The 22,199-nt window shown below is 41.3% G+C and overlaps 1 protein-coding gene across 1 annotated transcript in view; it reads right to left on the bottom strand.

Annotated features, from left to right (window-relative positions):
* Positions 1 to 1,891: 1,891 nt before the first annotated feature.
* The window catches only part of LOC145773888 (protein capicua homolog), a 27,309-nt gene continuing 7,001 nt past the window's right edge, over positions 1,892 to 22,199 (bottom strand). Inside the window, exons 11-42 of the mRNA XM_082585010.1 lie at positions 21,002 to 21,080; positions 19,672 to 19,885; positions 18,812 to 19,138; positions 18,343 to 18,565; positions 18,025 to 18,164; positions 17,616 to 17,822; positions 17,136 to 17,471; positions 16,768 to 16,992; positions 16,296 to 16,618; positions 15,976 to 16,169; positions 15,733 to 15,840; positions 15,086 to 15,293; positions 14,704 to 14,889; positions 14,058 to 14,223; positions 13,772 to 13,920; positions 13,142 to 13,345; positions 12,760 to 12,864; positions 12,159 to 12,276; positions 11,935 to 12,051; positions 11,283 to 11,635; positions 10,656 to 10,806; positions 10,474 to 10,540; positions 9,391 to 10,076; positions 8,970 to 9,187; positions 8,731 to 8,850; positions 8,447 to 8,586; positions 7,144 to 7,281; positions 6,679 to 6,830; positions 6,392 to 6,595; positions 5,799 to 5,915; positions 5,392 to 5,471; positions 1,892 to 4,843 (exon numbers count right to left, since the gene is read on the bottom strand). Coding sequence (XP_082441136.1) covers positions 4,748 to 4,843; positions 5,392 to 5,471; positions 5,799 to 5,915; positions 6,392 to 6,595; positions 6,679 to 6,830; positions 7,144 to 7,281; positions 8,447 to 8,586; positions 8,731 to 8,850; positions 8,970 to 9,187; positions 9,391 to 10,076; positions 10,474 to 10,540; positions 10,656 to 10,806; positions 11,283 to 11,635; positions 11,935 to 12,051; positions 12,159 to 12,276; positions 12,760 to 12,864; positions 13,142 to 13,345; positions 13,772 to 13,920; positions 14,058 to 14,223; positions 14,704 to 14,889; positions 15,086 to 15,293; positions 15,733 to 15,840; positions 15,976 to 16,169; positions 16,296 to 16,618; positions 16,768 to 16,992; positions 17,136 to 17,471; positions 17,616 to 17,822; positions 18,025 to 18,164; positions 18,343 to 18,565; positions 18,812 to 19,138; positions 19,672 to 19,885; positions 21,002 to 21,080 — 6,151 coding nt within the window. The 3' untranslated portion in view covers positions 1,892 to 4,747. The remainder of the gene's footprint in view (positions 4,844 to 5,391; positions 5,472 to 5,798; positions 5,916 to 6,391; positions 6,596 to 6,678; positions 6,831 to 7,143; positions 7,282 to 8,446; positions 8,587 to 8,730; positions 8,851 to 8,969; positions 9,188 to 9,390; positions 10,077 to 10,473; positions 10,541 to 10,655; positions 10,807 to 11,282; positions 11,636 to 11,934; positions 12,052 to 12,158; positions 12,277 to 12,759; positions 12,865 to 13,141; positions 13,346 to 13,771; positions 13,921 to 14,057; positions 14,224 to 14,703; positions 14,890 to 15,085; positions 15,294 to 15,732; positions 15,841 to 15,975; positions 16,170 to 16,295; positions 16,619 to 16,767; positions 16,993 to 17,135; positions 17,472 to 17,615; positions 17,823 to 18,024; positions 18,165 to 18,342; positions 18,566 to 18,811; positions 19,139 to 19,671; positions 19,886 to 21,001; positions 21,081 to 22,199) is intronic.

Here is a 22,199-nt window from a genome sequence, read left to right as displayed (position 1 = left end):
GTTTAAAGGCTGATCTTCTCTTGTTGAACCTAATTACGGCAAAAATGTTCTTGTAATGACTCCAGTATGTTGGTAAGTAGTTGGACTATTTGCTTGATTTCAATGTTGGTGATTGATATTCTTTGGCTGACTTTACATAGGCTGTATCATTAGCGCAATATGAAGTTACGATGCTTTTATATTTACGTTATGCTTTGGATAATAATAATCTTTGCCTGAAGCTTGGCAGCTCACGTTTTGCTTCAATGAAATTATAATGTTTTAAAGCCAAGCCCACTCTCACACAACCCGCAAAATCCGTATTTTTTTAACCTTGGTTCAACCTATGCAGAGTTGCAGACGTTGAAGCAATGCAAAAAGGGCCGATTTTGTGAGCTGCGACTATCGCAAAACAGCCCGTCTTTTTTTTCACTGTCACTTATCGCTCGAATCGATATGGTTTTCTTGTGTAAATATAACTATTTGAACAAGAATTCTTGTCATTCATAGAAAACTACTCGTGTGTGAACCCATTGCATCAACGTTATGTTAGGGTGGTTACAACACTGGGTGGATTGGTGTTTCGCTGTTGAAATAAGGACAAAAGGTCTGTTCGCTTAAAAAAATGATACCTAATGCCTTTGCAGCCCTGTGATGAAAATGTTGCAAGAGTGTACATTCAAAATTCTTTTACTGCGTGAAGTCTACCACGCAGTATCATGAGATCTATCTCCAGCTACCACCATGGCGTTGGGTCTCCCGCTAAGTGGTCTACCCCCAATGACTTAAATAGTTGAGAATGAGTGAATACCGATAGTCATGGAGATCCAAAACCTGTCAGTGTCATCAACATAAACCTTTCTTCGAGCAAGAAATTCGCGTGGACTACCCGGTACATAAACTACTTACAAGGTGTAGTTTTTTTGCAGTTACGTGTTAAAGGATGAGCGAGCGCTTTGTCGATCTTATTAGCTTTTTCTAATTGCCCGAGTCGCTTTCAGAAATTAGATGTTTTTTTGTTTACAAAGTGGAATATCATGATTTGATTTCAACACTTCTTTAGGAGAGCCGGGTTTTAACGCGCTTGTTGAAAAAACCTGGAACAAAACAGTGAACTCGGAAAGCTGTTCTGGAGACAGCCTACTTGAGAACCATGGCCTGCTGATCTGAACTCATAGTTTCAGAGGGTAGCCAAAATCCGAAAGTTATTTGCAAGCAATTAGATTGTAAATATTCGACGTGACGTCACAGGGAACTTGATCTAAAAGTGGAATAAAAAAAACGGAACGAGATACTGGACGTGTGGCTAAGCGTTATTGCCCGCGTCTACATGCACAATGCCATTTCGGTCTAATGTACATTTTTTACGTTAAGCTATGCTCAAATAATATTTTCTTGAAATCTATTTATTATTTGCGAACAACGCAAACTAATCTTTGTCATTACTTATAAAGCAGATGGTATACCCTGGTGGATTTTTCTCTCATCGCGCCTCGTTTATATGTCAAGAAAACGTGACCGGCCTGTCATGTGTCACTCTGTGTCGGAGGAAGTTGCAAACATGTGGCACAGATTCGATAAAAACCACTAATCTCCAGTTTCTGCACTCACTGTTAGATTTTTTTGCATGTTCCGTTCCAGGAAGCTGTTATATTCCCGGCCAACAAAATCCGTCATTTTTACATTGTTGCAAAAATGTCCATCTCTACATGGCTTAGCGATATTAAAGCAATGGAAACTTTTAGGGGTTTTAACGTCTCCAGCCGTTGAATCAATGTAAAAATGGTGGGTTTTGCTGGCTGGGAATACAACAGCTTCCTGGTAATAATTTCAGACACGAACGCGTTCAGCCAAGCTTGTTTGTCTCGGCTAAAAAAACTAAACGCTCCTCACACTCATCTTGTCACTCGCTGATTGTTTTTAGTTGGGACCACAACTGAAGGACGAGTCAAGTAGAATTTGACTTGCGATGAAACGAAAGAGAACATAGAGCAGAGCACGAAGATACAGGAAGTACACAAACGATGAAAGCGATAAAAACAATCTGTACAAGAAAGCAAATATGTTGAATTTTGGAGAATTGACTTTCGCATTATTTAGGGTGATCACTGATCAAAAAGATTCAAAGTGCATGGCGTGAACATTACAATTAGGCAACCTTTTGAAGCAAAAAAAACTGCGTAAATTACGTATGTTCTCGGTCATGCTAACTAAATTATCACTGACAAAGTTTTGAAGGCTGATTCATGTTAATAGGTGCAACAATGATTTAGCGAAATCGAGATTAAAATATTCCAAAAATCGCACTTCCCATGGTATATGCATAATTAACTAATTAAAGCCCTCAGTGCAAAAAAAGATGTCAAAGTAGCCAACACCCTTTAGTGTTACTTTTTTTTAAAGTGACATATCACGATTTGTATCGACCAGACTTCTGAAGATGCTTCCTATGGAAGAAATGGCATTTCAGCTTTGTGAACACGTTTTGTATTAAAAGTCTTTTGATGCCAGTGATGCTAATAGGCTATAATCTTCCACCTTGGAAATTGTTTTTATTGTGAAAGCGCCTGTATCATTGCAACAGATGCTTGTGCGAAACGAAAAGCTAGATAACATAACAGCGGCATCCGTCAGCCGGTACTCTGAAATAGATCAAGCCACACTCAGAAGCCACAAAATGTACATAAGCGCTCGCGGAACAGGCTGAACGATTTCACGTCAAACAACAATGGCTGTTTCGAGCAAGATAGAGCAAGTCACAGCAAATTCTGATACAATTCTAGATTTTCTTCAGTCTTCACTAAAGCGATTGAACTTGGGTGTGTGTGTTCACTTGGGTGCTGAATTTGAAAAGACAAGTGGGATGCCAAAATTAAAGAAAGGTAGCCTATAGTATACAGTATACAATGTCATCGAGCAACAACCCCTTTTTAAATTGATCAAACGTCTGCAACTGGTAACGCAGCCCATATTTACATCTATTGATTCAATGTGAAAAGAAATCGATTGCTGGTTGGAAGAAGATCTAAACGCAGGCGTTGGTACAAGGTGGTACAATGCAAAGGAATACTGAACAGTAGTTCATAAACCAGCGCACTAAACAAAAAGTGACAGCGATGTCTTAGACACCAAATCAATCATTTCTTACGTAAACAACGGTTGATTTGCTGTCTGGGGGTAGGCTAATGTTTGTCGTGTTATCACAAAAAGCATTGAATTATCACGAAAAGCTTTATCCACGAAGAAATTCGTGGTCCAACGCTATCGAGCAAAATCCACCCGTTTCCATCGATTCACCGTCAGCAAACGTTGAAAAAAGGCAAATTTTGCTTAAAGGAAACATCGCATTGTTAGGATCAATTCTTTTCAACTTTCTCCTCCATGCACCAACGATGGCATACGAAAATTTAACGTTGAAAACCGTTAAAAGCAGTGTCAAAACTGGTTTCAACAAAATACATTGGGGTTTCATTTATTCTTGCTGATGCTTGAGACATAATGCAGAAACATATAAAAAAAAAAGAAGTCAAATTCACTCCTCTTCACCAGACTGTACAAAGCGAGTAAGATAATGACATATCGGTGCGAGCATGGGAGTCATAATTACGAAGGTAACTCTGCACCTCAAACATCATGGGAAAACAAGATAACTTTTTTCATCAACCAAGCGTTTATGAACGCAAAGGCGATGCAATTCACAGCAAAATTGTCGGCAGCTGAGCAAGAAACTGAATGAACAATTGGTTATTGAAGGCGCAAGCTTGACTTCCCAGACAGCAAATCAGTCACTCTTTATACCGTCAGTAAACAACTGATTTGCTATCTGGGTTGCGGAGCTAATTAGGAAACACACCCAGCGGCAGTGTCGTAAGTAATTACGTCAGGTCACATGCGTCATTCTGACCCGTGCCAGCCAGAAAGTTGCTTGAGAAGCATTTGGAATAGACATGAGCTTGGCTCAACGATAGACACCTTGAATTACCATCTTGCTCAAAGTACAAGACACCCCCGAAGCCACAACGCAAGGGTAGGTAACGCGATCCCAAGATTAACCTGTTTACCGTTCTCCAACTAAAGACTTTTCTGCATTTGACTTTGCCAATAGTATCAGGTGGGGCATTGGGGGTGTTAAAAATATTTCAATCCGAACTCCTTTGTCTTGGTTTTATGAAGTTAGTTTTCGAATGAAATAACGAGAAAACGAATATGTTCCGCAACCAATAAAGGGAAGTGAAAACTGGTTCAATATATTATGACGTTGTAACTTGAATAAGGATCCACGATCTTGTCACTCAATATGATGACTGCAAAACAAAATTCTATGCTGCTGCCTTGAATGTTAAAAAAAAAAATTAAAAGGGGATCGTTAAAAACATAAAACCAACTCCAGGCAGTCACAACGGCCTGTTTCAAGCAACAAGTGCATTTGAGAAAACCACAAATAAAAATTGTGGAATAATTTGTGATTTTTCTGTTAATAAAAAGTGTGGTGAAAAAAACATTATTCTTGCCAACTTCACGTAACGTCTACGCAAAAGAAAATCCAACAAAAGTACATCGCTAAAAATACAACCCACTTTGTGCCGACGCGCAAAATCCGTTATTTTTACGTGTATTAACAGGAAAAAATAACCGATTTTGACTGCCTCTTGAAACAGTACAAATTCTTTCTCCAAAAATAGCAATTTCGATAAAAACTTTCAAACAGCAATAAAGCTGATAAAATATGTTCGTGCCGATAAAATGGCGCGTGGTCGTCGATTTCAGTTCATGTTGCTGAAGTGACGACGACAATCGCATCGGTTGGTCGGCTAGGTCCGTTTGCAAACTGATCTTGCTGAACATGCATCATCTTCTGTCGCACCTGCGTTACAAAAGTTTGATTGAAACATCAACAGTTTGAAACACCTCCTCTCAGATTGTACAGGGTGAAACTTTGAAGACGACAAGAATGATTTTAAAGAAATATGAAACCGCTTTTTCAGACGACAAAACCGACTGTGAAAACGATGAAGTCGATTTTTGTTTGATTACCCCCACATGTTCCGAACATACTGTTAACGTCAGGCTGCATAGCCGAGTGGTGAGAGCTCTGGAACGGCAATCGAAAGGGTGCCGGTTCGACACCGCTCATGAGCATGTGGCTGTGTCTTTGGCAGGACACTCAAAGGCATGCTTGAAGGTAGACATGAAGACTGGCTTCCTTGCATTCTCGTCCACTTAATCTAAATCTTCAATCAGAACCACTGGGTGTAAGCCTGGATACGACAAACAAAAAACGTCAGCATTTTCTGTGCTGTGTATGATTTCTTGCGTCTTCGAATGGTGAAATCTAGTCGGGCATTAGCACAAACTACACCCCAGCTTTCTATATCTTATCAAGAAATGTTAAGCCTAGCAAAAAAAACTTACTTCACGAATTTTAAGTTGGAGATAATTTTTGCTCGGAAAAACATCGGAATGCTTTGCTTGAAATTCAGCGGTTAATTGTCCTGCAATAAGCGCGAGATTAACCAGAAGCACAGAAGACTTTAACTGTCAAAATAGGAGACTTTAACTGCCAAAGATGAGAAGTCAAATCAAAATAAAAGCCTTAGCAGATCACGAGGGCTATGAAGAAACACACAGTTACTTTGTAGAGTTGTCGTTTGGATTTGAGGCATCCAAACAATTTGAGCCTTTGTATATTTGGTGTCTTTTCGAGTTGAAAGTCATGTATTTAAACAGCCCTTGACCAGGGATTTCACTGCATAACACGTCATTTCCGTATTGGCACAAATAGTCTTTAACGCTGCCAGTTATTCACACTCTATGCCTACCGTTTGGATAAAGCCCTTGCTCCTCGAACAACTGAATAACAAGAAGTCGCCTGTGGTCCAGGATTCTGCGCAGCGTGTTACCTTTGGAGTCTGGTGGATCTGAAGCGTCCGATTCATCTGAAGCAAGATGGTTAGTTCAACTAACTGAACAGTAATTTCACGTCGATTGCACATATTTGAATATGTCTATTACGGTAGATGCATTGTACTTTACTAAATGATAGAATGTCATGTATTAAATAAATGTTCTGCGACAAAATGGCCTTCGGTTTACACCTATGCGAGCTAAAGATAAAGGCACCGATTCGTTTTTTGATATAGCACTTTATCCATCGTAAATATGCGTCGCTCCTCATCGCTTTACAAACCCGGCAGTGTTAGCGCAGTCGAGCATATTACATTGTTAGCAAATAACCCCATAAATAGACAAGCTTTTTGTTTAGCAAATGAAGATATGCGTTGAATTCATTCGAGTTGGATTTAAAACGAACAGAAAACATCCTTTAAAAATAAATTAGGAAGCCGGTTGCTCTTGAATAGTTGCGGAATCGGGTATTTGAGTCACCTCCAACAGGTTTATACGACACTCATACCTCTTCGCACCGTTTCCCCGTCTTCGAAGGTGAAGACGTCCCCTTCGCATGTCACGGTGGAAGGGATCGCAGAGCCAGGGAGTGATGAGCCACAGCTGAGGCGCAAATGAGAGGCTGATGAAGGGGTGCTTGGTACATCGGCAATGCTGCCTTTGCGTCTCTGGCGCCGTTTGTGCAAAGGGGAAATAGGCGTGCTTGGAGAGTCTGGAAAAGAAGAGTTTAAAACAGTTAATTTTAAGAAGTTCGTATTGAAGAAAAAACTCTGAACTTTTAAACTTGTCATGCACCTGTTGAAAGTTTTCTTTTCTTCCGATAGCTTTGTAGAACAACGTCAGGGGTGGTCGGGAGCTCTTTCGGGGTGCCAGGGGCGGGGATGAGCTCCGGTTTCAGCTGGGGGAGTTGACTGAACCTAGCTTTGAAGTTGACTTGATCTAAGACTCTAAGAAATAAGCCATCAGTTTATCTTTTTGCGTAATTGAAGCCTTTAATACATGACTGATAACTTCACATTAGATTTTAGAATTGGTTTTGTTAGCTCTTGAAAAGCAAAAAAGTCATCATAAAAAATTTTCTTCGGTCACTCTGTGCATGGGAGTGCCACCCAGTCAAAACCTGTATCGGGGGACGGGTCGTGCTGTGCTAACGTGGGTAGAAGAAACGTTAACCTGCAAATCAAGCCTATTCTACATAAGTACAACGTCTACATACATTAATTCAATGAAAAACATGTTATGACGTGAGGAAACGCATACCTGTCCCTAGAAAGATCTTGTTCCTTCATTGCAGCCCTGGGTTCGATAGCACGAGATATTTCAAGCGAATCGTCTGCGTCATCGACAACAGAAGGACCCTTCGACGGTGCGTTACCATTTGCTGGATTTGTTTCTTCCCTGATAGAGTTGATCAATTTTGTCAACAAACGAAAGTAGGCACTCAACTTGTGACAGAGGGGGACAAAGTGCTAAGTAATGTGACAGACTATCCTAATTTTTCTGTTAACGTACCACTTTAATCAAAAGTGGTAGATATGTAGGTGGACATAACAACAGAATGAAATATCAAAATCTATTATCAAAGAAGCCTGGATAGTTTGCTTTGTTAAACTTAAAATGGGGTATTCAGAAATATAAAATATGAAGTTCAATTACATATTTCTACATTCTATTTGAATAACATTTTGAAAAGCCCACGACAGGTTGAAATGAGCTGTGAAATCAGTAAAATATCCCCAGCAGTGTGATGTGCAAAATGGATGAAGTGATGATGGATGAAGTGATGATGGATGAAGTGATGATGCATGAAGTGATGATAGATAAAGTGATGATGGATGAAGTGATGATGGATGAAGTGATGATGGATGAAGTGATGATGGATGAAGTCATGATGGATGAAGTGATGATGGATGAAGTGATGATGGATGAAGTCATGATGGATGAAGTGATGATGGATGAAGTGATGATGGATGAAGTGATGATGGATGAAGTGATGATGGATGAAGTCATGATGGATGAAGTGATGATGGATGAAGTCATGATGGATGAAGTGATGATGGATGAAGTCATGATGGATGAAGTGCTGATGGATGAAGTCATGATGGATGAAGTGACGATGGATGAAGTCATGATGGATGAAGTGATGATGGATGAAGTCATGATGGATGAAGTCATGATGGATGAAGTGATAATGGATGTAGCGATGATGGATGAAGTGATGATGGATGAAGTCATGATAGATGAAGTGATGATGGATGAAGTGATGATGGATGAAGTGATGATGGATGAAGTCATGATGGATGAAGTCATGATGGATGAAGTGATGATGGATGAAGTCATGATAGATGAAGTGATGATGGATGAAGTGATGATGGATGAAGTGATGATGGATGAAGTCATGATGGATGAAGTCATGATGGATGAAGTGATGATGGATGAAGCCTCAGTTGAACTCCAACCACAAACACACAGCTGTGTCTTGATGGCAGACTCCTTTCTTTTCCGCACATTACATATTTTCAACATCTTTTCGTCAACATTAGACGCAACAAACGTCTTATACCTGGAAGACGCATCTTCACAATCGGGAGTAGATTGAAGAAGACTTTGTCTTCGCCGGGATGGAAACTTTGGAGGAACAGGAGCGAGTTTGATGACGGATGTTGAAGTGGACGCAAAAGGAGGTGGGACACTGTCAACCGCCTGTAGAGAAAACAAACTCCCTTAATGATGAAGATACAAAAGTAACAAAGAGCAAAACATGTTCTGGAGAAAAAAATTGCCATGAGAAACAATTGAGGAAAATTGCAAAACTCACAACTGTTGACACAAAAGTACAAACATCACCTCTTCGTCAATAGTAAGTACTGGGGATTCATCGCCATCACAACTATAAGAGCTTTCTTTGTGAGATTTGCTGAGATCTGTGGGCTCGGAAGAAAGGGCGTGGGTTGTGGAGACAGTGATCTGAGCAGGAAAAAGAATTGTGATCACGAAGAAATTCACTTGGAACAAAACGACAGAAGACTACAAATCAAACTTGATTCACCCAAACCACTGGTAGATCTAAACAAACATAGCCTCACTTGTGAATGTGAAGGCCTGGCAGTATAAGACTCAGTCAACAATGGTACTCTAGCAACAGAAGCCTTCACTTTGAACAGGGAAACGTTGTCTGCGGAAAATTTGTCGTCAGTTTGTGACGACACCGGCTGTGCGATCGTCACCACACTGCTTCCGCCTGATTGGTTGACGGTTGCTATGGCAACGTTCGGTAGAGAAGCGTCATTTTTCTTCGTTGAACCTGTTGATGCAGGACATAAGAATATACCTACTTTTTCGAGTGATGTTTATAAAACCACAAATAACGTAAAAACGACATCATAAGAACAAAGATGCTAGAATTCGTAGCGACGCAAAATTCAAGCTTTTGCAACATATGCGTAGCGAGTGAGCAACATCCATTGAAGTAAATTTTACTTAAAAAAAAACTCCACTATTAATCACCTGTTACGCTCATAACGTAAGAGTGAGAAAGAGACGTGTTAGGCCTGAATTGAAGTTGGGAGGGATCGCTTCTGCTGAGTTCTGTGCGACTTTGTACATCGCTCCCCACCATGTTCCCAATGACAACTGGTTTGTTTGGGTAGGACTGGTAAGGAAGAGGAGTTGCTTTGCTGTTCTTTTGCGATGTTGACACAGGACTGGATAGAACTCTTTCTGGCAGCACAAATGGAGGGTGATTGTAGACTTGTGGGTCAGTTGTGAGCGAAGAGAAAGGTTGGTGTCGTCGTGAGGTGTTCGCAATAACAAAACTACTTGAAACAGGAAGTTCTAATAATGTTTTAGCTTTGGTGTGACTGGTCAGTGTTTCAGCGAGACGGCCATGTTGTTGCAGAACCGAGATCGGAGGAGCTTCGCTTTTTTCTGCCTCAAAACGAGGAGCCATATGCGGCAGAATGGTAAGCATTTTACGATCTGGAGAAGAGGATCTAGACCCACTCTTCACGGTTATCTTCAAAGGCTTTGTTGAGAAAGTGCTGTTGGGTACATGCTGTAATGCTTGCGCTTGGCCAAGAAGCTCAGCAGCTGTAGATGGTCGAAAACCAAAGTTTCTTGAAGAAGTTTGAGAGGATAAAAGACTATTTTGCTGTAAACTTGTCGTCATTAAAGTTGGTGACAAACTAAAAGGTCTAAAAAAACAAACATCATGTTTAATGCGGCTATCACAGGCTTATTACGTTTTGGGTTCAAACTTTTACTCGAGTGGAAAAAATTGCTTTGGCCTCTTATTCGGCCGGATGCAGTAATCTTTGTACAGTAATATTTCTGATGCATAGTGCAATTTTATTTTCAAGTCCAACCAAAATAAATGAAACTATATGAAGTGCCACCATATCATAGACAAAAAGGATCATAATGCTGTATGCCACATGGGCAGTAAGCGCATGATTTATTATCACCAAGTTTACTCTACGTCGCAATTGCAACAAAAAGTTGACTGAATCAAGCGGGCACGTCAATGTATTCGAAACAAAAACGGTCTTAAAAAAAGAACACTACATATCAGAAACACAGCAACAAACTTACACATTGCGGATGACAGACGTATGCGGTTCGTACTTGATGCCGACCACTGTCGAAGCAGGAAGGTCTCCTAATGACAAAGTTTTTTTTTTTTTTTTTTTTTACTACAGGAACCCTTTCATAGTTATTTTCAACATCAAGAAACAAAAGTTTTCCGCCTAAAATAACTGCTGTTGTGTGTTTACCTGGGAAAGTGTTATCTGGGGGGAGAACGTATTGAATTTGAGGGTGCACCGCCGTTTGTTTGGCAGTAGTTGTGCTGCCGGGCACGGGAACAACAGAGATGGTTGGTGGGGCAGCTATTGTAGTTATGGTGCTGCTGTGCGTCCCAGGCATCTAAAAATAAAAAGTTTTCATATTGTGGCTTGATCTGGAAGAAACATTTAACTAATTCATTAGTCACTTAACAGTTAAACAAGCGGACATGATGTACATTAACACCACGATACATTTTCATCCCTCTTCAACAAAAAGTGGGCCAGAGATGCGGCGAGGGTGTTATAGTGATAAAAATTAGGAAGTTATATCGTGTGATCATGGTCATTAGTATAATCTTACAGAAGTTTAAAAATGCCATAAAATGCAAACAATTAATACGGCTGCAAAACTTGCAATACCATAATTGTTCACATCGTCAATGTTGACAGCACATCGGCAGCAACCGATTACAATGAAGCGATGGGCAACGTTGTTTCACTGTATGACTCTCATCAATACTGAGCTTGTTCTGACGTTTTCATTAACAGCTGCTTTAAGCAGTGGAAAGTTTTTTAAACAAAACAGTAAAAAAAAAACTTTTGCTTCTCGCTTACCTCAGATGAATTCTTTGGGAGATTTATGCGCAAAGTTGGAGGAGGAGGATGGTGATGAAAAGAAGCGGAGCTTTGCATCAACTTCCCATCGGAAGAGATAAAAGTTAAAGAGTTCCTTATGGGATCAGTGTTAAGTGGCATGGATGCAGTCGTCGTGAAAATGCTCCGAAAAGGCTGGCTTAAACTCCTCATTGGAGAAGGAATCAGTCCATGTGATGCTGACATGAGAGAAAGTCTGTCATCTTGGGCAACAGAAGAAAAATTCAAGGATTGATGATGGAGGCTCGAAGACAGTGTGGATGTCTGTGGATCTGAATCTCCTTTTCTTGGACTTGATCTCACTTGCTTGGACACTAAGAAGAATCATAAAAAAGTCAAATCGCGCATCCCTGTGCCTACAACATGTTTAAAAAAAGATGAGATATCATACGCTAAACTCGGTTGATATAGAAGCATTTTCATGGTAGAATCCATTTTTCATTTATTTTTCGACGAATTACAATAACGAACTTCGGTGTTATTATTGTTAGTCTGTTGGCCAAGCCAAAGCAGCAGAAATACTGTAACACCACAATTTAAAAAATCTAATGTAAACGGCTTAAGGCAGCAATATGATCATTGCTGTAATATCGTGGCCTGAAACATAACGTACCTCCAGTTGCAAAGATCACAGGATGATAAGCGGTTTGAAGTGGGGGGTGTGATAGCGGGGGTGTCACAGACCTGTTAAGACTGCCGGGTCGAGGCGACAAGCTTTTGAAAACGGTTCCTGTAGAATGATGGCATACGACGTTTAAAAAACGCCAACATGAATGCTAAAAGATGCCAAATATAAAAAAAAAGTTAAAATGATAGAGCATGCAAATGGAATCTCACCAGTGGGTTGGAAAGGACTTGGTTCCTTTCTTTCATTCCTAACCAGCGGACTCACAGACCTGCCACTGTTGACGAGCTTTATGGGTTTCGGGCGCTTATAGCTTGTGTTTCCACCAGGCTGAATAGAAACAATTGAGTTGCTGGGGAAAGTGCTCGGGCAAGAACCAAATAGTGAAAAGCAAACAACAACATGTTTTGATAGTTTGAAAATATCAAAACCTTACTCACTTCTAAACAGGTTTCTTAACTTCTTTACCTCGTTTTCCTCTGAGCAATGCTACAATACTTAACTGAGCCACTATTTTCTGGTCAAGAGTCCTGGGTTGGAAAAATTCACCAGGTTAAAAAAACTTCTCCAAAAAACCCACCACTTCTTAAAATGCTTTTCGACTCGATCTTGTGATAGTGTTTTAAGTTATACTTTTTCTAGAACTCTCATATGTGCGTTTAGCTTTCAATGGGCAAACCAATCATTACAGAAGCAAATAAATGCATTGGGCGTCCCATGAAGATGTCACAAACTTGCTGCCGATTGGATCCACACGACACGAATCTCCCCCAACTTAAGACGTCACCGCCACAGACCAAACAACCAACTCACTGGCACTTGATAGGCGTTCTTGGGAAGGAATCTCTGTCTGGGAAATCCGGACGGAGGGTTGGCGCCGTCGGTTTCATCTTCCGATATATCCGAGTCTGTGATTACCTGAGAAATTATAAAACGCGCATGAATACACAAGCTGAGGAAATGACGCCAACAAGACTTGACAATGCTGCATGGTCACATGACCTTGTTTGTCTTTGCTCAACCGCAAAATTGAAACGTAACTGTACCACAGAGACTTAGCCTTGTTAAGGTCATTGCATATCTTATTGTAGATAATAATGAGTTGTTATAAAGCTGTTAAAAGTGTCAGGTTAAGTGGATTATGAAGTTGGCCGCAGAAATGCGTTACGGTTGGTTGCCTACGACAGATGTTTACCTTTTCACGGCATTTCAAATCGATTTCTAATGAGGGCGTCCTCGACCGTGCACTGCCACTTGACTCTCTGGATCGCTTTCTGCCTTGATTGGGCTGCACTTGTGGCAGAGAAGGTTGAGGAAAAGCGGCTGCAGATGGCGCCATTGACAAAGTGGCCGAACCAGCCACCAGCCCATGATTGGCCACCGAAGCCAGTTGATTAGGCTGCAAGCATCAGAACGCGATTCAAATTATATGCTGGGGCGAAAGTTTTGAAGTTGGTCAGATGCACAAAATTTGAATATGATGAGATTATTTCTGGGAGTTGCTGAACTACTTTTCGTGTACCTCTTCTGAAGCTTGTCGGCAAGCTTCTGAAGAGTTAGACGAAAAGTAGTTCAGCAAAACTGTTCCCAGGCCATATTTTAGAGGTTTAAAAGATATAAACGCAATTGTAAAACACTACAGATAGTTTTTGATAAGTAGGAGTGGTAATCAATTGAGATTCCAATGATAAAAGAACTTAAGTCTTTAATTTAAACTGTTGAAGCATCAAAAGAAATAAACACTAGGGCAAAGAAACTAAAACCAAGCTGGGACTTAACAGTCTTAGCAGCACCTGGTGGTCTTAAGTCAAACAAGACATCTTACCATGAAGACTTCGGTCGAAACAGGAAGGTTATCACGCGCAAAAGGAGGTGGAAGAGGAGGTATCCCTGCCGTGTGTCCGATGGAGAAATGTGATGCGGTTGGATGATCCGATGACGTTACATGAAGCCCACTGCTTGCTTCCGTCAAAACTGACATAAAAATAAACGTTTAATGATGTTGGGTTAGAAAATATTGACGTTTAAGAACGACAAAGTTAGCTGACCGTTAGCTGTATTACAAAAGTTACGTTATAAAATGATTGAAAAAAAACAAAACGGAAAGTCACCTTCGGAAGACGGAGACAAGGTGCAAGAGGCGGGATACCGGTTCAGATCAAGGGAACCAACAGAAGATTCGGAAGCTTTTCGGGCTCTGGATGTGCTCCCGGAACGCTTTCTCTCCTTGGAGCACCACTTCCAATCAGGATGGGCTTTGAAATGAGCTTCCTTCACCTGCGGTCATTAGGATACAAAATGGCGCTACATTCAAGCGCATTCAATTGCAGCAATGTTTACACTGGACTTTTAATTAAATTTAGGTGGGATTTGATGATTTTCACTTCATATGTTCGACAGGCAATGACTACCCGACCATGATCCTTGAAGAAGCCAATCGTTCCTGACCGACAAAACGTGAGAATAAATGCAGGTCATAACTAACAACGTCTCGTGACAGTGTAGCTTGCATAACTGTACAGTAGATATCGTAAACAGTCGCATCAAATTTTTGACAGTTTTACGTTGCATATTCTGCACCAGTTTGGGGTTTGAAGTCGTGTTAATTGGAATTCTCACAGCTAGAGGTACACAGATAGAAGTTCGCTGTGAATGTTCAGCCCAAAGCTGATAGCTAGAAAAAAGCACACTATCCATACAAAAATAGTTTGTATCAAAGAAAATTCCATTCCACCGCCGTTTAAAAAAAAATCTTACTTTAAAAGCAAGCTGGTGATAAGTTTGCTTCTCATTGGGGGGCAAAGCGTACCACCATTCCCCAAGTATCTTGCTGACCGTCCGGTTGTCTTGGTTGGGGTGGTGCTGGTGCACCATGGCACGGTGGCGCTTGCTGAAGATCATGAACGCGTTCATCGGGCGTCGAATGTGCTCCTTCCCTTGTTTCTGATGGAGAAAGTGTAGATGTTAACGTTGAAAATCAATAGTTGTGTTTGGACGGGATAAGTCAAGTAAAGGCTATGTCTACAGAAAGAGAAAAAAGGAGAAAATGGAATTATGCTTATCAAGTTTATTTTCAATCCTCATTTCAAGGATGACACACAAACAGAAGGGTTCAAAAAACATTGTTAAGTGGGTGTACCTTGCGTGGAGTGCCCTGTGATTCTTTGTCATTATTTTCATCACGGTCTTTACCACCGTGTTCAGTGAATAGTTGTAGTTTAGGAGGAGTATCCTCTTCTGACTGGCTTCCTCTTGGATGCAGAATGGACTGCGGTCCTGGAGAAAGCATAAACTCCTCCTCTTGCAAGACTTGGTCTTCCGCAGGTTGAAAAGGCAAGGAATAAAAACTAGAAATGTTAAAAGAATCATCTAATTAGAGTCATGAGAGGTCCGCTTAGGATGAAGCAAAGGATCTAGGTTTCCTTCTCATGGCTGATTTGTGAGCAACCAGTTAAAAAATGCTCAAATCCTGAAGTCTTTTTCATTAAAATATTAATTTGTGGCTGGCGGTGAAGATTTTAGTTTTGAAGACAAAATGTTATGGAAAGATGTCATTAAATGTCCTGGAAGACGCGAAAGTGTGATTTCGGTATGTGTCGAACCTAGACCCTTACGCGCACTAGCCACACGCTATCTTATTTCAGCCACGCAGCTGAATCTTCAATGCAGATCATTTTCCTCTCAAAATGCGCTCATTTTGAAATTCTCAACTTTTATTGTTTATTGAACATTTGTTTTCTGTTTGACAGCAAATGACTGCTATTACAACTCGTTTTTATCGCTCACACTTCATCGTCATGGGTTCTCATGGAGGCATGAGCACTCCTACGTGGCTCTTGAGATGCCACATTGCGCTCTGATGATCTTCCAGGAGCTGATGGATGCGAGGATGTCCTGAAGAAAGAACACATGGTAAAATGTAATGATAAAATTGTCAAGCAAACAAGACAAGTTTCAAACGAAACTGATAAATTAACAGAGTAAAAACTAACGTAAAATGAATTTATTAACTAGTGGTGAGAAACTTACTTCGGCTCTTCTAGATCAGATCTATGGAGTCGACTGGAAGGATCTGTTTGATCTGCGGGAGACTGACGAGATGAAGAACCATGCTGAGGAGGAGGACTTTCCGACGGTTGGACTCGATTAAGGAAAGGAAGGAGTTGATGCCACTGATGGATTACACGTCCCGCTGTGTCCGGAGCATCAGAGTGATTTGATGTCTAAAAAACAAAACTAATTTAATCTTAAGATTTCATTTCCTCAGAATCAAAAGCATTTGGCCTTGTTCACAACTAAGTCTTAGTGAGATGCCAATGAAAGAGTGACGCATCAAGAGTTCGATTCACCTGAGCAACTGATGGTGAGCCCGAGATCTGCTGCATACTTCTTCCAGGGTTAACGTCAACTGGGCAATGAGACATCAGGTTATGTGGTGAATGGACTTCCGGAAGAGCCGTCTTTTCTTGAGCTGGTTGCAATATTTGATTGGAAGAAAGGGGCAAAGGGATGCTGGGATAAAGATGAGCGATTTCAGGTTGGATGAGCATGATTCTGGAAGTTTCTGTCATGGCTCCATGAATCGCGTTTGCTCCAGTGGATGCAGGAGGAACAATCACGGTGGGACGTAATGTGTATGGCATAATAGGAAACAAGGGAAGACCACTTTGATCTGAAATGAAAAAAATCATTTCAATTAAGATTTTAACTAGAACAACGACAAATACATTACTAGCCAGCAAAATCGTCTGCAAGTGTTGAATCAATGTAAAAAGGATGGATTTCGTTAGCTGGGTTAACGGTTGCTTCTGACATCCTTACCTTGAGGCATCATTGCAAGCTGCTGGTATTGCAACAGGTTCGGATAGGCTGAGTATGCTGCCATCAAGGTTGGGTCAAGAACAATGGGAGCAGATGATGGAAGGCTGGAAGTAGCTGGGACAGTTTCTTCTGGGCGAGTGCATACAGACGTCGTGTTTGATGTAGGAGCTACTGGAGAAGTCGCAATTGCGGTGGAGGATGTTCTGATGAAGTCTGATGAAGAACCTACAAACGTGTACAAAGCAAGAAGGTTTTCAGTGATAGCCCAGAGAGCTAATCAATGTAAAAAATGATTGATCAGCTGTCTGGGAGGTAACACATTGTTAGGATGTTATATTTACGTTGCATAAACGTATGGTCCAACTCACCAGGAGATTGCATTTGTACTGCAGCTAGCAGCAAATCCATCTTGCCGTTGCCTTGTGGAGCCATGGAGAGGTTTACAGGGTCGTTGTTGACATTTGGTGTCATGGAAGTTGGTCTTGAAGCTAGGGAATAACCGGGGGCTGACATCTGGCGATGTGAATCATCTTGGGGTGACAGAAATGCCTCTTTTGCTCTTGGAGGATCTTTGTCGTGAGATTCAAGATTAGGTCGATGTTCAAGCGAAGAGGGGAACTTTTTAACAAAGCTTGATGCAGGATTGGAGTGGTCTACATCCTTCCTCCTCTTCCAATTGTCGGAGTCACGATCCCGGAATGAGTCTAAAGTTGTTTATGAGAGAATAATGTATTTTTACATAGCACTTTATCAATCGCAGATATGCGTTGCTCTCACACTTCACAAAGCAGACAGTTAGCGGTGTAGTGAACATTGAATCAGTTAAAATATGAAGAAAAAAAACATACCCTGACCTCGGCGGACGAAAGCCCCCGTGCTTGTCCCCACACTTGGTGTGGGTCCGGTGACAAACCCTTGGGGCCGAGTCACCAGCTTAGGAGGGGAAGTACCGACAGCGTCATGCATCATCTGGGAAGCGACTACCGACACGGGGTGGGTTGATGGGGTAACAGGGCGAGAAATGACGCCTGGTGTTGTTGGGGTTGGGGTGTGGCCTAAAAAATGGGTGTTTGTCAGACAGGTAGCAGCTGAGAACGATGAACGACTAAGAAAAAATGATCAATAGTTTTGTATTAAAACTACGACTAAGTGACCAAAAGTAGTCATACAATATAAATTTCGAGGCTTTCACTGGAATGAAATTATATTGACAAATATCTACACTAGACATTTAGACAGCAACACCCAGCAACCAACCTATACTTTCCACTCCAGAATCCGCGTTTTCGTTTTTAGAATTCTCTCCGCCATTTCCTCTGCATGTAGGACCTTTCGGCCGTGAAGTGGTTGACGCGAAAGATAGTTTTGACGCAAACGTCGGATTAATATTTTCATTCCTTGAGGACAGAACAAATGACAGATTAAAATCAAAAAAATTTAATGATACTGTTAATTCACCTATCACACAGCGCACAAACTAACAGAACAGACTTTTCCATGACTATTTACAACCAATAAATTTTTCTTGCAAATCAAAAAAGATAAAAAGGCGTGCTAATAGCTATAAGGGGTAACCTGTATTGCGGGTCCGTTGAACTTCGTGGTTTAGGGGCCATCCATCGGGTGTGCGACGCTTCGAGTGCGGCTCCTGAAGAAGACGGCCCAGTGGCACCTTGAGAAATTTGGGGGATTGGGGCAAACGTCTGTCTCTGACGGGGGTCTACAGAGACGGGAGAAGACTTGATCATAGGGGGTGGGGGCCGTAGGGGGCTGAAAGCCGTTGACTGATGGGTGCTTGCTGTGTAAAAAGATACGTCAGTCAAACTTAACATCTCAGGAATGTGACAGAGTCTATCACAGCTCACATTAAATTACCAAGCAAAAGCAAAGCTATTTTTAACTAAACTCAAAAACATGCTTTCCAGGAAACAACACACAAAAGTATGAATACGAGATACATATATCCTTGTGAGCACATAGCATGAACACAGATAAAACTTTAAATGACATAGTATATGTAATTATAATGTTACAAGTGACCCACCCAGAGAGACGAGCATTGTAGCGGCCATGTGTTCATCCATGGCTGTTACCGATCGTTGCCGAGAGGGGGTCAAAGTGTTGCGTCTTTGGGATGGCACAGGAGACACATCGGATCTTCTTGCATATTGATTTCCTGGAGACAGCACGCGTGCGTCCATGCTCAATGTGGCAGTAGCGGATTTTGCTCGATTGATCCTTGTATGAGGAAGAGAATGACCTTCTCCAGCTGTGCTCTTGCTCCTCAAGGAAAGATGTCGGGAGCAGTAACCCTTTCTTTGAGATTCCTTCATGCAGTCTCCTTTGGAACACAACTTTCTCCATTGCTTTCCTACAACATCAAGAGTATGGTCACTGGTCACGTGGTCAGGCACACTAAGTAACTTGTGTTGTATCAATGCTGTGAGATGGACTAAAAAATGGTTAATCTGCAGCACACAAACATAAAATATGAAAAGTTATAAGTACACAAAATCAGTCAGCTTCGGAAACTTGTATAATTTATTGATAAAGTTTTTGCCACCGTAAAGGCAGCTTCTTCAGTATTTTATTCAAATAGAATAAAAGCCTGAAAAAGATAACTGATAAAAACTGAAGCCGCCTTTACGGGGGCGAAAACTTTATCAATAAATTATACAAGTTTCCGAACCTGACTGATTTTGCTTACTTTTATTCAGTTGCATCCTAAATGAAGGATCCTTGTATCACTTTTCAACCTCAATAACATCGAAAAACCAGAACAGAGGTTGAGAGACCTCAGCTCCTATTGTATTAAATATGAAAAGTTAGATTAGATCTAACCAAAGAAAAGATGCAAGGTTCATATCAATATCTTCATAATATGATACTTAGTCCTTTTCTTACCATTGTATTTCTTCCTAATTCCAGTTTTAAGGGTGACAATTTCTCCCTTTTTATATTTGGTCGTCCCAACTCCGACAGGGGTCTCACATCGGGAGGAAGCTCTGCTTGCACTCCTTTCACTCAGGGATGAGTTTGGTCTGGAACCAGGAACTGATCCACGGCCCGGGGAAGTGGACACACAGTTCCTGCTCGCGGATCGGCTCGCCTGAGGAGTCTAGAAAGAGTTTATGAGTAACTTTCGTGGGAGTTTCAGATGTAAAGATGGTTCCATATTTGATTCAAGTGTCGGGTATGTGAAGATAAGGCTCTCATTGTACCAAGCCACCGGCACTAAAGAGAGTAGAGTGGTCAGTTCCTTTATCTTGGCCGCCTTTCCTGCAGCAATTATGCCCACCCAATTTATTACACTCTAAGTAGAGGTGAGCGGTGTTTTCAACAACCAGCTTATGCCGGGAGTCGAACCAGGTTTGCAATATTGGAAAGCCAACGCCTTATCCGCTGCGCCATCCCAAAAGAGGGGTTAGAAAAAAAATACAAAAATCCACAAAACATTTTAAAGTATGACCAGACTGACGCCCAGTGGTAGGGATTTTCCAGTGACAGTGGGTGAGAAGGCCAGTCTTTGTGTCTACCTTCATGGATCTTGTACCGTTAAGTAAATTCCGATGCATACACTATATAGCAGTGTTGAGCGGAGTGTGATTTTTTAGACTTCGACTCCACTTCTACTCCATGAAACCAAACTCCACTCCAATGCGACTCCGAAAAATCCCATCATTTCAGGTCCCGAATTCACTCCACTCCAAAATCAAGTTCTAAATTAACGTGACACAAACCAACGCGCTTAACATGAAATAGCTCAGGGGTGCAAAGTGCGAAGAAAACAATCTTTTGTCCACTTCAGTACCATGCAAATGCCTTTAGTAGGGCACATTTCTAAGCATTTCCAATACAATATGTCGAAAATCGTGGGAACAGTTTTCTTTTTTTTCTACAAAAAGAACATTAGGCTACTGAACTTGTTTGATTTCCCTAAAATGCAAAGTTGCTAAACCAAACTCCGAATTCACTTCTCTCCGAAACGTTAGTGAAAAATGAAACTCAGAATCCACTCCTTTTTCTGAAAATCGGAAAAACTCCGTCTCCACTCCATGCTATACTCTACCAGCACGTGTGGTTTAGAGATAGGCGTCAAACTGATAACGACCTTTCGAGCGTCAGACAAATCTTACTCAATAACTATCTTTTCAGCTTTTTATTTGCACTACAGTTATTTTTCAGTATGTCATGAAAATATTAAATAAACGTCACATCAACTCAACAACTTTACCTCAGGACACGGGCTGGGAATGCTCGTCTCGCTTGCCCCTGAACAATGGCGTGGGCGATCCCCAATGATGCTGTCCAAGCTAATAACAATTTCTCGGTCAAATGTATTCGATACTCGCCCAGTGAGTAAAACCAGTCCTTTTGCATTGATTCAACGTCTGTAGACGCTAGATCGATGTAAAAGAACGGATTTGTTTCAATTAGAACTTTCGTCACAAAAGGTGACTTCTCTGTGTGAGCGCGTATCCAGGCTTTCGCCAGCTGGTTTAAGATTTAGATTAAGTGCACGGGAAGGCAAGGAAGCCAATCTTCGTGTCCACTTTCAGGCATGTCTTAAAGTATCCTCCCAAAGGCACAGCCGCATGCTCATGAGCGGTATCGAACCGGCGCCCTTTCGAGTGCCATACCAGGGCTCTCACCACTTCGCTATGCAACCGACGGCTCTATCATATGACTTATATTATTGCATACGAAGAAAGGCTTATTCCAGTAAAATGTAGTGATTAGACAAATTTTGGCTAGCAGTCCCATGTTGCTTGATTATCAAATATGGTAAAATGTTAATAATGGATTAACCAAGTTGACAGTGGAGTTATAGTTACCGGTTGCTTATGTAAATCGCAAAAAAAACTAACACAATCCCAGAACCCCCACAAAAAAACACGCACAGTAAGCGGCAGAAAGGTCAACCAGGTGAAATCAAAACAAGCTCCATTTATTCAAATAACTTGCACCACACTGCGTGGTTTCGACAGATTTGAGAATATTGCGGCCTTTAACAGTGGAAAAGGCGCCTACGGTAAGTGTATTTGTAATCTGTAGGTCGCTGCAGCAGATGAGGTTCATTAATCAATCAGAAGGCAAGATTCAAATTAGCTGATTGCAGTCAGGCGACTCATGCACGTTAGAAAATGAACGTTTTGCCGTCGCCAGCGTGGCCCACTAGAGGGTTAGGGAATAGTCATTTCGATGGCGTGGGTTCGATTTCTATCTCCGCCATTATTCTTTTATCTCCTATAGTTACCAAACGAAGTTCAAAGCAAGAATCAGCTCTCTGGCTGAGTGCTAGTTTATAGGGAAAATTGTCCTATGTTAAAGTGTCTACAAGTAAAAAATACCCCATCTGCTGCAGCGACCTACAGATTGCAAATATGGTAATGGCAGTCGCTAGTTATACAATCACGACCAGTCATTTTTAC

This window comes from Aplidium turbinatum, chromosome 7 (genome assembly GCF_918807975.1).
Source record: "Aplidium turbinatum chromosome 7, kaAplTurb1.1, whole genome shotgun sequence".
In the NCBI taxonomy this organism is placed as follows: domain Eukaryota; kingdom Metazoa; phylum Chordata; class Ascidiacea; order Aplousobranchia; family Polyclinidae; genus Aplidium; species Aplidium turbinatum.
This window is presented reverse-complemented; position numbering and strand designations above follow the sequence as displayed.